Here is a 17,864-nt window from a genome sequence, read left to right as displayed (position 1 = left end):
GCATTTAGCAGACGCTTTTATCCAAAGCGACTTACAGTGCATTCAGGCTATACATTTTTTACCAGTATGTAAAATGTATTTAGAAACTTTATTCTCATAATAATAATAATAAGCTTAAATAGCAGATCGGTAAGTTGGCTTTCTCAAGCCAACGTAATAATATCTTGTAGTATGTGATGCGCCACGATTTTCAAATCTTGTATTGTGTGCATGTTTGAGATTTGAGGGAAGAAAATCTGCGAAGATTCTCCTTATGTTTGTGCTGCAACCAGATTTCATAATCGGTTAGGATTTTAAAACTCCAGTAGTCTGAGCCCGGGTTAATAACAGCGATTCCAATGCAAGCTGCTACGTCACAGCCACACGGTCGATCACAAGATTCATACAAACACAAGTCCAGACCCCCATACAATAAAACGATGCTGCGATGACCTCTGTTTATGTACCAGTCAATTGACAACTTCAGTTTTATGGCATTAAGGAGTCTGTAGTTCATACTATCACATGTCGGATGAAAAGTCACAACAGGGGGTCTTTGGTTGGTTTTGACTATAAGGGATACAGCTACAGCCGGGAACATGACAATAAAGTAAATTTGCTACCTATCACATTCTGTTTTATTAACGTCTACACCTACCCCAACCCTAAACCTAACCTTACAATAATGCAAATATAGTAATTGTTGTTCTGCGTGACAAAAAATGAAGCAATATTGATGTGCGCATGCCCAGTAAGCACTGGTGGCGTAGCTGTTATCTCTTCTAGCCTCAACCGGGGTCTTTATAACAGTAAGATTCGGGCTTCCTAACGGCGCCTGGATAATAGTCGGGTTACAACTGCTCCACCAAATCAAACCCAAAGTCTGTGTGATTTTTCCTCCGCCAGCGGCTGTGTTTACACTGAACATTCTGTGAGATGTAGCTAGGCAACCAGTCAGCCTCTGCCATCTCTCTTTCTTCCTCTTGAGAGGGAGCTTATGTGAGCTTAGCTCTAGAGGAACAGTGGCCCTTTGCAGCGAAGAAGGGAATTACCATGGAAAACACTGGATTGTGCCCGCACACAAAGGGCAAAAGAGGGAGGCTGGCATGGCAGAGTGATTCTGCAGTGCGGAATAGACAGACATCATTAGTCGTAGTCAATTTGGTCACGAGTCGCTGAATTTACAAGATGAGGTACAAAGCGGGATTATGAACTGTAAGAGAGGCATCTGAGGAGACTTTTTGACCTTTGACTGAACATGCAGAACTTTAGATTTCCAATGATCTACTTGTAGCCTAGAAGCATTAACTCATCTTGCCTTGCCAACTGTCATGCACTCGTGAGTTTAACTCTTAAACCTGCGTATATCCAGGGTGGATGACTGTGACTGTAACTGGATAAGTATGAGAGCCAAAGTCCAACACTGAAGTGTTTACTCTATCCTTACGGCTCAGTTCGACCAGGAAGGAAAATCGCAGTTCCATCAAAAAGCTCAAACAACAGTGAATGAAGAACCAGTAACAGGCTGGAGTCATGAATAAAAAGTCAGAAAATGTCCTTTTTCATTTTCAGCTACAAGCTAGCATTTATGTCTAGCAGAATGCTGCGGTCTAAATCAGTCTAGATGCAAAGTCACAATGAACCAAGGTCTACAGTGCCATCTAGTGCACAGCAAGAGAACAACAATGTGATGTCCGTTTCACGGACCAATGGTTCTTTTGAACTGGTTATTTGAATCATTCGTTTGAACCACTTCGCATTGTGTTAGAGAAGTAAAACGTTGAGTTCGGGTGACCGCCACATTAAACATAAAACCTAGTAATAAATGTTATATCGAAAAGAACACTCACAACACCAAAAACTGTGGGCAAGGGAACATTCGTGATTCAACCGAATCGAGTCATGTATTTGAATCAGTTAATTAAAGTGAACAGTCCTATTTGTTAAAATGAATCTAGCAATGAGGGATTCTAATTGTATTATAAAAGCACACCACCAAGTTTTTTAATAGAAACTTTGTCCACTTTTATTTATTAAAACATCTTTATAAAAACACAAATATAAAATGAATGGGTAGTTCCACTGTGAATTCTTTTTTTTTTTTACATGGGTAATTTGCACATTACAAAGCCACCTTCTATGAAAAACATGATATATATAATTGCAATTTTCTTTTAACACAATTTTTGCAGAGTAAAATCCAAAAGGGGAAGGAAGCTAAAAACAAGGCAAAATAAAAGAGAAAGAAAAAAGAAAAACAATAGAAAGTAAAAAAAAGAAGAGCACAAGTCTGCTCGAGAAAGTAAAGGAAAATGCATCACTGTATGTGCGAGTATGTGACAGAAAGTGTGAAAGAGCGATAAAGAAAGACAAAAAGGGAATGACAAAGAATGATAATAACAGCAAAAAAGACAAAGAATGAGAAAGAGAGCCCTAAAGACTGAAATGAGGGAAGGACATAGGCTAGCTGCTATTTGAGAAGGGCTCGGTAGAGCAGTTGTGAGTGGCTGGTGCTTCTCTCGTTCTCTAGACAGAAGAGCAGATCCCTGAGGTTTACACGCGTGATGCGCTGGCGAGTGTACTGCCTCGACGCTCCTGCATTTAAGCCCCCGGATGCACTCACGCACAAACCTGAGCCCTGTCAACACACACACATGAACTTTGACAACAATGCTAATCTGTTTGAACGAACATTTTAATACCAATGTTGGTAGATTCAAAAAATAGGAGTAATCTAATAGTGACAGTTCTGAGGAAGAAAAGAAAATAAGATTGAATTTTACAATATATATATATATTTCTTGCACCAGAACTAGTCAGGTTTTTTGTCTCTGAAAAATGTGAACGAAAATATATTGTAATAAAAATAAATAACAATATGGAATTATATATTTTAAATATTTATAGAATTGTGTTTTAATAATTGTTTTTTATAATTTAATATAAACAATAAATAAAAAAAGTGAATGATACTATATTGTAATATAATATTAATTTAATTTAAAAAAATAGAAACTAATATAAAATAAAAATAAATAACAATATAGAATTATACTTTTAAAGTATTTTCAAACTGTGAAGTTCTCTCAAATTTGTGAATGATAATATATGACATAAATAGTATAAAAATAATATAAGAAAAAAATAGCATAAAACAGGAAAATAAATGGTAATAATTTGCTCAAAATGTGTTTGATAACATTTCAATAAATAAATATTTAAATTAAAATGTACTGCAATTATTTTTCTGAAAGTGATAATATATTGTAATATTAATATAAAAATATAAATTAAAAAAATAAATAAATAGCATGATATAGAATTATTTTTTTAAATAAATTTTTGAAGTTTTTCTCTGCAAAATGTGAATGATCATATAACAAAAAAGAATAAATCAATAAATAGCATGATATGTGAATATATACTTAAAATTGTGTAAAAAAAAATTGCTGAAAATGGCTGTGACTACGCCTTTAGACTGTCCTATCTGCCATTTGTGACAATCTGAGACGACCCTTGAAGCACAACTCGACATCTCAAACCTGTCCAACAGGTGCTAAATGATTTAAAGAGGGCACAAAGAGGCACAGAAGGAGATGAGGAGGAGGGCAGCTGACTGCCACGTTGAGGAAGAGATGTTTGGTACCTCTGCGTCACTCCCAAGCGAAGGAGAATTCAGTTTTCTTTTCTTTCTAGGTCCAATAGCCGCCAAGTTGGCCTCTCTCTGTCGAATCTGAGCCAATTCCTGCTGCTGCATCTGTAGCCACAGGCATACATATATCAGCTCTGACCCATAATCAAACACAATGGTCCTCTGACAAGATAAACATCTCAAGTGTGCCATCTTACCTCTTTGGCCTTCTGTTTCAGCCGCAGCTGCTCGGGGTCCTCTTGTCGCGAGCGTGACTGCAAAACATAAATAGCAATTAGAGAGGATCAAGAGTCAAAACACAGACATCTGCTGGAATCAAATTATTGTGTACAAATTAAGGCTGTCAATCAATTCAAATATTTAATCATGATTAATTTCATGTTTTTGCTTTTGTTTTGTTTTTTTAAATTCCGGTTTAAGAAAAGAAACAAAAGAATGAGTAATAATAAGGTCCTGCAATTTGTGTGGATTAAACATGAGCGCATATAAAGACAGGGGACAAAGGTCAATTCATAAAAGTGCTCTTTAATCACACAAAGAGACATGCAAGTTTCACACGAATAATGTACTTTTCTCACACTTTTTAGATGCACACTTACACTACCGTTCAAACGTTTGGGCACGGTAAGATTTTGTACTGTTTTTGAAAGAAGTCTCTTAAGCTCACCAAGGCTGCAGTTATTTGATCAAAAATACAGCAAAAACAGCAATATTGTGAAATATTATCAGAATTGAAAATAACGGTTTCCTGTTTTAATATATTTTAAAATGTACTTTATTCCTGTGATGGTGAAGCTGTATTGTCTACAGTCATTACTCCTCTTCAGTGTCACATGATCCTTCAGAAATCATTCTTCTAGTTCTAACATGCTGATTTGGTGCTCAATAAATATTTATTAATACTGAAGGTTGTGTGTAAACCGTGGTACAATAGAAAGTACAAAAAAACAGCATTTGTTTGACTTTTTGTAAGAATGAAGAAGTCTTCACCATCACTTTTTTCTTTACTAATCAGTCTTTCCTTGCTGAATAAAATTATCTAAAAAAAATAATAATAATAATAAAGACAAGATAACAAGAAAACCCACCAAACCCCAAAGTTTTGAACAGTAGTGTACATGTATAAAGATGTTTTTGCAGAGAGAGAGAGAGAGAGAGAGAGAGAGAGAGAGAAAGAAAGAGATGTTTAAGTTTGACAAGGCAGGATTCAAAAAGAATCCTGAAATTTAGCAAACAACAATTAACACCATAAATGAAATCATTAAATCTTAACAAATTACAAGCAATTATAAGTAATGCTAGCCTGCATACCTTCACGTTGATGTTCACATTATTATTGATATAAATGGTGGCGGTATGATTACTTTACTTCTTTAATGATACTGCATTGATACTTCAAGTATCACTTTTTTTTATTATTTGTATGTTCATGTATATAATTTCCTACATTTGTGTCTAAATAAGCATCAACTTTTAAACTCAGTGCACTTGCAGCCGTTACTGATGTGGTACTGGACAAAAGTGAAGTGAAACACAAGAGAGATTGGAACAAAACTGCAGATTCACTCTCTCCCTGACACACTGAGTCTTGTTTTATGCTCAATATCATATTGGAATCCATATACTGTGATGCACTGAATCATGACGTATCTTGTTTAAAAATAAAATAACGCCATTAATCATAGTTAATGAATCGCAAGCATCAACAGCCCTCATAAAAATCAAATCCATTGTAGTGTGAGAGAAAAACATTTTTTGGAAGAGTTTAGACTGAACCTGTTCTGAACTTAAGTATTAAATTAGTAAGTATTCAATATATTAAGTATTAAATTGCAATTAAATAAGCAGTATTAAAGCTGAGTGTGTGATTATGGCTGGAGGTGGTTTACTGACCTTTGCTGCTTTCATTAAAATTTCTCTCTCCTGTTCTTCTTTCTTTTGTTTCTCCAACTGGTCAAGTTGCTCAAAGAACTTCAGCTGAGAGCGAACATCCTCCACCTGCTCGTACCGACTATCCTCCTGCACACACATCATTAACATTACACACAGCCTTACAGGCTCAAAACAAAAGCTGGCACCCAAAGGATGGAGCGCTTTTGAGACCAAAAACCCGCAACAGCCTCTGGATTCATAATTCCAATTCTGACTTAAATGAAACACATCCAGGGTTTAACAAAGTGTGGTAAAGAAATATAGCAGACTTGCCTTGTAAGTCATGTTCTTTTGCTGGGCGATCAATGAGACCTTCTCTAGAAGGTTTTGCAGTCTCTGTTGAGTGGAGTGAGAGATGATGTTCACGACCTCTGGACCCAGCTCTGTCACTCCAAACCTTTGGCCTGACCACATGCAGGACAACAACTAGTAGCTCTGGTAAACAGTACATTTTAGTCAAATCGAATACAAGATTTTGCCGTAACTAGAAGTCTCACCTATCTCTAGTATCTTGTGCTGTAGCATGCTGGCGGTGAGGAAAGGTTCATCCTTACAAGACCGCGTGACTGCGCCAACCAGCTCCGAGTTGGTGGCCAGGATACGAGCGCTCTCCTCCGAAAGATTAACGCCTGCCATTGAGGCCACATCATTAATGTCGTCATCATCCCTGTACAGATTTAGACATATAAGTATATATGTTAGAAAGAGTTTGAGAGTCTGTTTCTCTAATTGTACAAATGCTGCAAAACTGACTTTCTAAATGCCTACTAAACATGCCCTAACTGCTCTAATGACAATTTACCATACTTTCAAGTATATAAAACTATATAATACATCGGTGTAATATATCTATTAATATATTGTAAATAAATATCATACTTAGAACTCTTAAAAGGTAAATTATGCATTTTTCATAATTAATCATTTATATGTTCAGTGCAGTGTTGTTATTGTCAACTAAAATTACAACCTAAAAATTGTTTTCATTAATTGAAATAAAATAAAAATATTAGATTAAAAAAAAAACTTAAATGTCAAAATGTTAAAAAAGTATAAATGTTGGCTTCACCGCTAAATTACTAAAATTAAAATTAAGCTGACAAAAGCACAACAAAATTACTAAAACTTAAAAAGAAATATAAAAATTATAAAATAAAATACAAAAATATAAAATAAAATATAAAAATAATAGCTAATTGAAAATAGTAAATAATATAATAGTATTTCAATAATACTAAAATAACACTGGTTCACAGTATAAAAATTAATATTACACTGTTATGCGACCCATGGTCATGATAATATCACTGTAACGGTCATAATTTACACACAAACGACTGCGTACAGCCTGAAATGAATTAAACAATGAAAATGCAAGATCTTTTCATCACAATCAGTTTAGCCAAACTTTGTGTATTACTCATGTTGTGCACAATGTCTTGTAATGGAAACGTTGCTGTTCATTATTTTACATGGCAGCAGAAAAGTTAAATGAACACAACGAAAACCTGAAAGTTCCTCCCGCACCATCCTTTGTTTTATTCTTCTGAGCTAACGCTACAGACATGGAGCCCGGAGCCAGTTTAGTGCTACTCACAACACCCTGCTTCACAGCGACTGAAAGAGAGAGAGAGAGGTTATGTTTTGTGTCATTACACTATGAAACACAAAACAGGCAGTGATGGATCTGACGGACACACTCACCTGTCTGGATCTGTTTGAGCTGCACCTGAGGCTGACCCACCACTATGTGGCCGTGGGGTTGACCCCGAAGCGTCACCATGGGAGTGGTTGTCAGGGTAACCTGAGGGGGCTTCACTATTGCCCCCTGCTGTGGAGGCTGCAATATCTGAACAACGACATTGAATGCCATTCTATAATTACAACCATATGGGAAAAAATGTACTTTACAAGACTCAAAGATGGATGTGAGAATTTTGGGCCAGCTGACGGAATTAATCATGTATATTTATTTTTAAATATTTGTTTATATATGAATTCATATTTATTACTGTTATTATTGATCATGTATATATTTTTTAAATATATGTTAATAATAATTATAGTAGTATTATTTGTTTGTATCATAATAATAGCAGTTATTATTATTATTATTATTAAATACTAATTTAATAATCAATTAAAATGAGGCTCAAACGGGCCTCAAAATGAATTTAACCTCATGTTATTATAATTGCATTACCCTTTATTTCAACAAAACTGTTTTGAATGTGTATCTTTAACTACACTTGTCATACGTTAACACTGATTTAAGTCTCATGATCTTCAAGTACACATAAACCATGAAAAAATGTATTCGTGAATCAGACTGACCAGTTGCGTTGCAGTGTCTATACCAGTTTGTTGATGCAGTCCAAGAAACACAATCATAGCATTTTAAAAGGGTGTTCCTGTCCACTTTAGTGAAAAATGCAGACATTCAAGAAATATTAATCAAACGGTGTCATAAAAATCATGTAGTTCCTTTTAATGAATCCGGTACTGAATAAGAACCAGTTCACAATTCCTAACCCTTGTCCTTTATCCGTATTATCAGGCAAAAAAACGTAAAAAACTCTTTGTCACCAACAGTCAATATCCCACACCAATGTGTAAGAAACATCAGTTAATAATATGCATATGATGTTTTTCTTTTGTATTAATTGACACTGCTCAGAGTGATTTTTTACTTTGCCGCAAGGCAAATACAGGCATTACCATTCAATAATTTAAACTCCAATTATTTAGCTCAGTGTAAATTAAGACTAAACACCTCATTTTACCTGTAATGTGCTGTTAAGCATTAATAATCCCAACAGTGTCCTTGAGTCTCACTAAACAACACATCAGGTAAATTATGCATGTAGATCTGTGTTTACCAGAGAGGCAGTCTGGCTGGAGTTGCTGAGGGCAGGTTGGATGAGCGTGCGAGGGGCTGTGGCGGTGGCACCAGCGGTATTGGTGCTGGTTAGCACCACAGCGGGCGCCTGGAGGGCCTGGCTCTGCTGGATGAAGGCCGTGGAGTCAGGAGTGAGCTGTCTCAGAGCTGGAAGACTCCTCTGAGGAAACACATGGAAAAGAAGGGATTCATTGTGGGAAACAGGACTGCCCCGATTATAAAGTTTTGGCTGGTAAATAATCGTCATATAAGCAATTGCAAATAACGGTTTCATGCAACTCCATTTGCCTATTCGCTTTAGCTAAGCAGCACTGTGTGGCTTATGCAGGCAGTGTGAAAGCTGCAATGCGCTAACACAACCACCAAAATGAACATGCTGCTTACATGCTCTTTGTGAAACAGGGCTAAATAAGATAACAAGCTTGCTCAATAAACATTGTATTTCAAGTTCGCTCTTAAATAATTTTCCCTCCAATTAGTAAACACTTAGAATAATTTATTAAATATTAATTACTATATAATTACCTGTTTCCGAATCACAATAATAGTTAAATTTTCATAATATTTTAAGATCTTTACCTTAAGGAAAGGCACTAGATAAGGCTGAGGAGAGGAGTTGAGCTCTTTGTAGAGCCTGCTGGTGAACTCCTCTGCTTCAATCGTCCCTTCCTAAGGGGACAAACACAAAAACAACTCGCACATAGGGACATTTTAGCATATTTAGAGGTTAATGTCCCCCACGACCAATGACTAATACAGTGGGTTCAAAAGTCTGAGACCATATTAAAATATTAATTTAAAATAAACATTTTAGAATTTAAAAAATGTCAAACAAAGAACAATTATGGAGTAAAATGAAGAAGAAATATATAAGATTCTTTACTATTTCTATTTAACTAAGTACATTTGTGACAAATCGTTTTTATATAAAAAGACAGATTGTGTCCATTAAAGGATTAGTTCACTTCTAATCCTTAAATAAAATTTCCTCATAATTTTCTCACCCCCATGTCATCCAAGATGTTCATGTCTTTCTTTCTTCAGTCGAAAAGAAATTAAGGTTTTTGAGGAAAACATTCCAGGGTTTTTCTCTATATAGTGGACTTCAGTGGGGTTCACTGGGTGGAAGGTCCAAATTGCAGCTTCAGTGCAGCTTCAAAGTGTTCTACACGATCCCAGACGAGGAAGAAGGGTCTTATCTAGCGAAACGATCGGTCATTTTCTAAAAAAAAATTACAATTTATATACTTTTTAACCTCAAATGCTCGTCTTGTCTAATTCTGCGTGAACTCTGTGCATTTCACTTCATGACAGTTAGGGTATATCGAAAAACTCCCATCTCATTTTCTCCTTCAACTTCAAAATCATTCTAAATTGTCCTACATCACTGTTTTACCGTTTTTTGTAAAGGACGTTTGACCTTCTTTGCACGTTCACTTTGTAAACACTGGGTCGGTACTTCTGCAGTGATGTAGGACGATTTTGAAGTTGAAGGAGAAAATGAGATGGGAGTTTTTCGACCTACCCTAACTGTTTCGAATGGGACTGCACAGAGTACGCATGCGCATTGCAGAGCTACACAAGACAAGCGTTTGAGGTTAAAAAGTATATAGTTTTTATTATTTTTTAGAAAATGACCGATCGTTTCGCTAGATAAGACCCTTCTTCCTCGTCTGGGATCGTGTAGAACACTTTGAAGCTGCAATTTGGACCTTCCACCCAGTGAACCCCACTGAAGTCCACTATATAGAGAAAAACCCTGGAATGTTTTCCTCAAAAACCTTAATTTCTTTTCGACTGAAGAAAGAAAGACATTAACATCTTGGATGACATGGGGGTGAGTAAATTATGAGGAAATTTTAATTCAGAAGTGAACTAATCCTTTACAGCACATCATGATCATCAGGTTTTACACAAACTTCATGAGTACATGCAGCTCAAGTACATTTTCTGCAGGCAAATGATTTAATAATTTATTCAGAAATTCAAATTAAATTTTCAGTTACACTTTTTAATGAAACTGTTATGCTGACAATATAATTTTAAATGGAACTAAATGGTTCAATTGTATGAATAAAATTTAAAATCTTTAAATATATAATTATTAAATAAATATATTATTACAAATTATATTAAATATATACACTACCATTTAGTAGGTTGGAGTCAGTAAGATTTTTTTAGTAAATTAATACTTTTATACAGCAAGGACACATTAAATTGAGCAAAAGTATCATGTTTTTCATCAAAATATTAAGCAGCACAACTGTTTTCAACACTGATAATAAAATAAATATTTCTCAGTATATCAGAATGATTTCTGAAGGATCATGTGACACTGAAGACTGGAGTAATGGCACAGGAATAAATTACAAAAAAAACATTTAAATAGAAAAGGGTTATTTTCAGTTGTAATATTTAATAATAATAATAATATCATACAGTACAGTAATATTATTGTTTTTCTGCATATTTGATCAAATAAATGCATCCTTGGTGAGCATAAGAGACTTCTTTCAAAAACCTCAAGACCCCAAACTTTTGAACAGTAATGAATAAAAAAATAAATACAAAGCATTTCCAAAAATGGTCACAGACTTGGACCCCACTGTAGGGGTAGACTATGAAACACTCATTCAACAAAGTGACAAAGTGAATCTGTTCAATTCAAATTTTTACATAAAAAAGAAAATAAAAAACTTTTATGATAAAAATGTCAACCTTTTTTCACAGTCACAAACATGCAGTCAACCTCTGAAACTTACCAGCAGGTTCTTGACCAGCTCTTTAACGTTGGCGACAGTCTCTGATGACTGCTTACCGCTAGTGGCCAGCTTTATCAGCGTGGACAAGAAGTTCCTACATTTCTTTACATTCTCCATTGTCTCCTATAAAAAAGAAAAGTGATTGCATTAGCACAAAGTAGTTTTAGTCTGCAGCAGCTTAAGGTTATCTTGCATCTGTACCTCGGATGCATACAAATGTTCAGGTTAAGATTTAATAGCATCAAAAGAGTCTTGCATCAAATGGGGATTTCAGGGGATTCCCACTCTCAGAACAGTTAGTTCATTTAGGTTTGCACTTGGAAATTTCTTCAACTCATTTTCACCAGCCATTAAACATAACCAGGTCAGTTTACAGACCCTTCAAGAAGACTTTAAGCATGAAGCTAAATGTTCAGGATCGTTTCTTCAGTTGTGAACCAGCGTGTCTTTGTGTGACTGCTAAGTTAGTGCAGCCTCTCACCGTTGCCGAGGAGACAGTGGTCCCCGTGGCAGCAGTCACAGTCCTCTGGGCGGTTCCTGCCTGCACTGACAACACTGCACCCACAGAGGAGGCCTGCTGACACACCAGAGAGAATGAGTATAAAGAGAGAAGATAACAGCCACCTTAGAAATACACTTTACAGCACAAACTGATTGCTGTCATTATTAAAGGGGCTGTTTCTAGGTGATGTGCCTTTTATAGCTACCTGTACAGGTGGTCTCTGGAGTGTGGTAGTGGCCGTGCTGCTGGCTGTAGGAGAGCCCTGCTTTATGATGTTGGTAGGAGTCACCTGTCGGGCCATTAGAGGAGTTCCAGGCACCTGCAGGTATACAGGTATACATCAACAAGCAAAGACTGACAAGGGAAATGAATTCAAGAATTTAAAAAAGCATGGAACCAACTAGTTAATAGCTAACTTCATTATCTTACGGCCTAACAATAAAGTTGGGCGATGTCCTAGGGCCGATGTGAGAGATTTTTGGGCTAGCTGGCAAAACTCTCACTTACTCTGGACTTGTGCTGTGTCGCTACTTTTTATGCCTTAAAATATTATATTTATGTGATCTAATGAACAATGTTGTCAAATCTCATTTAATGTCAAAGTTACATTATCTAGCCTAACACAGATAAGAATTTGTCGTCATTTCAAAACTACTTATAGTTTTTAACATATCAGTCAGAATGGATAAAAATTATAAAACAAAGTGACATTTCACACCATATTCCACTGTTTCCTAACAATAGTGTATTTATGAATTTATACACATTTTGCAATGGAGTTACACTACTATTTAAAAGTTTTTGAAAGAAGTCTTGTATGCTACAAAGAGTGCATTTGTTTGATAAAAAAAAAAAAAAAAAAAAAAGAGTATTACAATGTAATTTTAAGTTTTATGTTTTGATATATTTTAAAATAAAAATGTATTCCTGTCATGGAAAAGCTGAATTGTCACTGGCCCTACCACAAAAATGATAAACAGCCATTCAGTCCAGCAGAAAAAAAAAATCCTTATTATTAAACACATGCATCTGATATGCAACATTAATAACACAAAAAGTCTATATAACCACAAATGCATTTATTGTTCTGCAATCATTCTGAAATATGTACTGCTGATGTCAATTCAGTTCATGGCGGTCAGAAGGCATTACCTGTGCAGAGGTGATCTGCCCAGGGGTGGTGCTGGTGGGGGCAGCAGGGCGGGCGGCCTGAGACTGGGCCTGCATTTGTGCCAACATCTGCTGTGGGATCATCAGTAACTGACCACTGTCACTACGCACCAACACCATACCTGCGCACACAAACATCACACATATAGAAAGGCTGACATCATTTCCCATGTAAATTGTTATTCATTAGTGAACTAGACCAGTGTGACGGCACCCCGGTTGGGAAACACTGAACTAGACGATAAGAGATATGACCTGTGGCTTATACCTTTGACGATAGCAAGACGATTATTATTATTATTATTATCATCAGGCTAGTAATACTATCTAATTAATATTAGGGCTTATTCGTTCCATCATATTTTTTCCGCGTTTTTACAGAGTTGCGTGTTATAACCACACAATTCCGTTGACTTTAAGAATGCAATGGCAAATCAGAGGCATTCAGATGAGTCATCGCTGAAACACCGGAGTTTTGTTGTCCAAATGCAGATGTACGTGCAATGTAAGTGTAAGGGATTTATTCATCATACAGTGTAGACAGCTTCACTGAACTTACAATTTTTCTATTAAATTGTTATCGAGTTAAATACAAATTCAGTCACATTAAAAATATTTTATATATTTAGTTAATAGATAAAACTACCATTAGGCTGCTTTTAGCCTTACCCTAGAGTTGGTTCACTCTCTGGCTATGAAAATATGAAAGTAAATAATTAAATAAATTAACATGATAATATCATGTGTCAGCTATCTCACAGGCTGACGACAGGACGATATGACTATGGAGTAGGGCTGGGCGATATAGCTAAAAAAATTATCAACTATATAATGTTTCATATCATTCTTTCTTATGTTTTATATGCAGATTAAATAGGTCTTAAGGAAACGTTTGTCTTGTCTCCCCAGGCCACAGGAGGGCGCAATGAACAAAATAATGCAGCGCATTTAAATTGTCAACTCAAGGAAGTAACTCTATAAAAAACGTGCATTACGTCTCTAAAAAATGTGCTGAATATGCGTTCTGTGTGAATGGCTTGGTTTCGGTTTTAACCGAATCAAGATCTTCTCCGCATTGAGCTTCTGTATTTCTCTCATATTTTGAATGAATAACGTAGCAGCGGCACGTCTCGTTGGCTAGACTAACAAAACATTAAAATGCAACAACGTCCCTTACATCATCACCGCATCTCACGCGCCACTGATGACGCTCCCTTATGCACACCTAACATTCAAATGTTTATTTTAAATTCGACTAATATTCATTCTTTATTCACAATCTCCTCAGCACATGCAGGCACAGCTCTCATGTTTGCTTGTGTGTGCTGTCTGCGTCACTCATAGCCGTGTATATCGTGCGCTATATCGAACATTTTTTTCTATCGTTATCGAAGAAGGTGTACCGTCGATAAATATCGATACCGTTTTATCGCCCAGGCCTACTATGGAGCATATCACCCAACACTATTTCCTATTGATCTGACTGGAGTCAATTCTGGCAACCGTGCCCTGCTTAGAGGCATGAAGAATAAAGCGCAGTTGGTGGCCTATATTTGTACAGCACACTGAGAACCCTACACACTCCATCTCCGTTACCGTGTGAACCAACAGATGTGTTCTGAACAGAAAATGTTGGTCGGAGAATCCAGATGGCCTCTTGTAGAAAAATCTGTCAAGTATTCCGTCCAGCCAGACAACAGGCTTGTTAGAATGACCAGAGCATACAGACAAAAGAAAAATGCCAGTCACACTACACTTTTCATTTGCATGTATGCGAACACTGAAGACTCACACTTAGAACTTTAACATTTTGCTAGTTTGGTGAATTTTACCCTGCAATTTCATATCACATCAAGTGTGTAGCCAAGTATGGTGTCCCATGATGTCCCATACTCGGAATTTGTGCTCTGCATTTCACCCATCCAAGTGCACACACACAACAGTGAGTATTGAACAAACACACACACCGTGAACACACAGCCGAAGCAGTGGGCAGCCCAGGGAGCAGTTGGGGTTTTGATGGTGGTACTGACGGTGGAAAAGCGCCGGTCCTTCACTCCCCCACCTACAATCCCTGCCGGTACTGAGACTCAAGTCCATGACCTTTGGGTTACAAATCTGACTCTCTAACCATTAGGCCACAACTGCCCCCTCAAGACGTGGGACCAACAGAACATTAAGTCACACCATCACCTCTTTGCAGATTGTGATATTTTTACATTTTAATTTTGTTTATATTTGTTACATTATGAATTTATGTTTTTAAAAAGATGCTGCAGAGTCTGATGTTATATCACAACCGTTACAGTGTCAGAAGAAATTTTGCATGCTCAAAGTGAAGTGTAAAAACGCTCCATAACGGAGAAGAAAGGTAGAAGAATGCGAGACAGAAGCAACTGAAACCAGAATATATTAGCAGATTTAAGTTATTAAATCACTGAAAGCTAGATTTTAAACATTTTAGCACTGAAAGTGAATGGAAGAATCTAAACTTTAATACGTATTTACAAAACAAAGAATCATATTTGCAAGCACTATAATCAATGGCCAAACTTTAACCCAACATTTTCTTCAAATTCAGTTACTACAGTTAAAATACCTTAAAATTTGTTGATTTTAAGGCGGAAAAACTCACTTGGAAGAAGATATGTTGATATCAACAAGCTTTTTAACTTATGCTTTAAGGCACAGTTTATCCACTAAAAAATTATGCCATCATTTACTCGCTCTTATGTTGTTCCAAACCTGTAGGATTTTTTCTTCTGAGCCCATTAGTAGATGTTAAGCAAAATGCATCTCTTTTTCCCATACAGTGAAAGTGAATGAAGCAGTCATTCTGCCTGACATCTCCTTTTGTGTTGTGCACAATAAAGTAAGTTATGCAGGTTGGAAGGATGTGCAATTCTAGGGAGAACTATACTTTATATAAATTTCAGGAACTTTAACTGCTCTGCTGTTGTTGTGTGCAGTATGTTTCCAGTGCAGCGCGCGCATCACAATACGCACGCACAAACTTGGCACGAGATCACAGATGGCTGTTAAAATCTCTACAACTTCCTCATTACACAAATTCATATCATTATACACACATTTAATGGGAGTGCTGGTGTGAGCGAGGGTACCTGGAGGTAGCTGGATGTTCTGGATGTTCTGGCCCGGGGTGCTCTGAGGGAGTCGGGGCGCTAACACCTGTGGCGCAATGGCCCTGATGGCAGGGCTCGATCCCGCTGCTGCTGCAACAGTTGCCGGAGCTGCAGTTCTCGAAACCCCCTGCAAAACAGCCCCCTTGGCCACTACAGGGCCGAGAGTCATGGTGCCGGCGGGCTGGATGATAGTTTTAGTAGCCTCGGACTTGCTCGCTGGGACAGAAGCAGGAGTCTGGTTTATCAAAAGAGGGGTCGTTGTAGTAGTAGAAGTAGTAGTAGAAGTAGAAGTAGTTGTTATTCCCGGGGTCGCTACATTGGCTACAGTCGCCGAAACGGTGTTATTATTATTACTCCCGTTAATAGTTAAACCTGTTCCAGCAGTTTGCATAGATGGCCTGACAACTGTCACCGAGGGTCCTGCACTGGATGCCGCGGATGCTGCCGCTGGAGGATTCCCGTATGAAGACTGTATCACTGTGTTTGGGCTTGGGGCGACAGTGATGTTTCCGAGTCCTTTCGCCACCCCGGGCCCGTTATTAACAACTGGGACAGAAGTTGAAGCGTCGTCTGATGATGATGATGGGCCACTGGACACTGGAGTGCCGCTTTCAGTGTGCGGATCCATTGCATTGCCTCCGTTCAAAGTTTGCACTGTGGACGTCCCGATCAAAGTAGTTACCATAGCATTAAGAAACACCGGATCGCCTTAGCTGTCTTCCATCTGTGCCTCTGGCACATCAGTTCAGGAAGTTTGGGTTTTCATCTGCTTTTCCCTCCAGTTGCTTTTCGAAGGAACAAGCGTGAGTGAAGGGGAGTCTCGTGTCACAATGTCAATACAGATTTGACAAGCGCCCGGGTCACCTCAAGTCCACTAGTAACAATGCTCTTGGGAGAGATAATCATCTAGCACACTTGAAGAGCAGCAGCTTTCATTATGTTCATATGTACAAGAGCTCGCAGAATGTCAACATTAGCTAGTTGAATTGCCTCTTTTCCGGGAGTCAGCGGGGTGGTTTTCCGGCTGCCTGGGCGCTTACCTCAAACTTATTGTGACAAGATGTGGAAACTTCTAATCTAATACAACCTGAAGTATCGGTAAAAAGTTTCTTTCCCACTCTTTTAATACAGAAATCCTTAAATAGCAGGTCAAAGCCTGCCGCCATCTTCGATGTGAACAGTGAGGAGCTTTGCACAAAATGACAGTGCGCATGCGCGCAGAAGCGGAAACGTCATTACGCTGGACTTTTGCGGAGCCCTCATTGGTTATCTCCCTGCGTGGAGGCGGGACATGTGAAACGTCAGTTGATTCTGGCGGAGCGAGAGCGCGGTTGGAGTCGGTCTGTCATCGAGAAAAGGACCTTGTGAAGTTGAAAAACAACCGTTGATTTGTACGCAGATTGCTCTTAGGTATATCTAGAGGCACTCTTAGATGTTATGTGTTGGTTATAAACCGCGTAGCGGCTATTCGGTGAACTTCACAGCGGGCTGTCTTCCCCCAAGATGGCCCCGTGTTTTGAAGCGTCTTGTGTTGAAAGCGTGAAAAGGCGCCACACCTCTGCCAGCGTGACTGGGCATAGAGGGCACGCGTGCAACTACATCCATAGTTCACAGGGTTCCTGCTCAACCCCATTTGACTTACAGTATCCTCACGTTTACTTCGCTCCGTTACATGGTATATTTTTGCAATCGCGTTTAATCCACTATTGCACTGTGCTAACTACAAATTAGAAATGTCTTAAGTTTGCAAGCACGTTATGTAAATATAATATTGAAATAAAATAGTTAATGTATCGATAACCTTGAATGAACCAATAAAAAG

The 17,864-nt window shown here is 37.7% G+C and overlaps 1 protein-coding gene across 2 annotated transcripts; it reads right to left on the bottom strand.

Annotated features, from left to right (window-relative positions):
• Positions 1 to 2,082: 2,082 nt before the first annotated feature.
• LOC107739281 (transcription initiation factor TFIID subunit 4-like) lies at positions 2,083 to 17,644 on the bottom strand. 2 transcript variants are annotated; one of them, XM_016551345.1, is made up of 15 exons: positions 16,022 to 17,644; positions 12,882 to 13,021; positions 11,935 to 12,048; positions 11,709 to 11,804; positions 11,228 to 11,350; positions 9,042 to 9,131; positions 8,443 to 8,622; positions 7,268 to 7,412; positions 7,072 to 7,180; positions 6,061 to 6,230; positions 5,837 to 5,967; positions 5,525 to 5,650; positions 3,829 to 3,885; positions 3,626 to 3,736; positions 2,083 to 2,617 (listed from the first exon to the last, which is right to left on the bottom strand). In XM_016551345.1, the coding sequence occupies exons 1-15, from the start codon at positions 16,725 to 16,727 to the stop codon at positions 2,450 to 2,452; spliced, it is 2,466 nt and encodes an 821-aa protein (XP_016406831.1). In that variant the 5' UTR covers positions 16,728 to 17,644; the 3' UTR covers positions 2,083 to 2,449. The 2 variants fall into 2 exon arrangements, with proteins under 2 accessions (XP_016406831.1, XP_016406832.1); XM_016551346.1 differs by having other exon boundaries at positions 11,709 to 11,801.
• Positions 17,645 to 17,864: the final 220 nt, after the last annotated feature.

This window comes from Sinocyclocheilus rhinocerous, unplaced genomic scaffold, assembly GCF_001515625.1.
Source record: "Sinocyclocheilus rhinocerous isolate Xijiao unplaced genomic scaffold, SAMN03320098_v1.1 scaffold14, whole genome shotgun sequence".
NCBI lineage: Eukaryota > Metazoa > Chordata > Actinopteri > Cypriniformes > Cyprinidae > Sinocyclocheilus > Sinocyclocheilus rhinocerous.
This window is presented reverse-complemented; position numbering and strand designations above follow the sequence as displayed.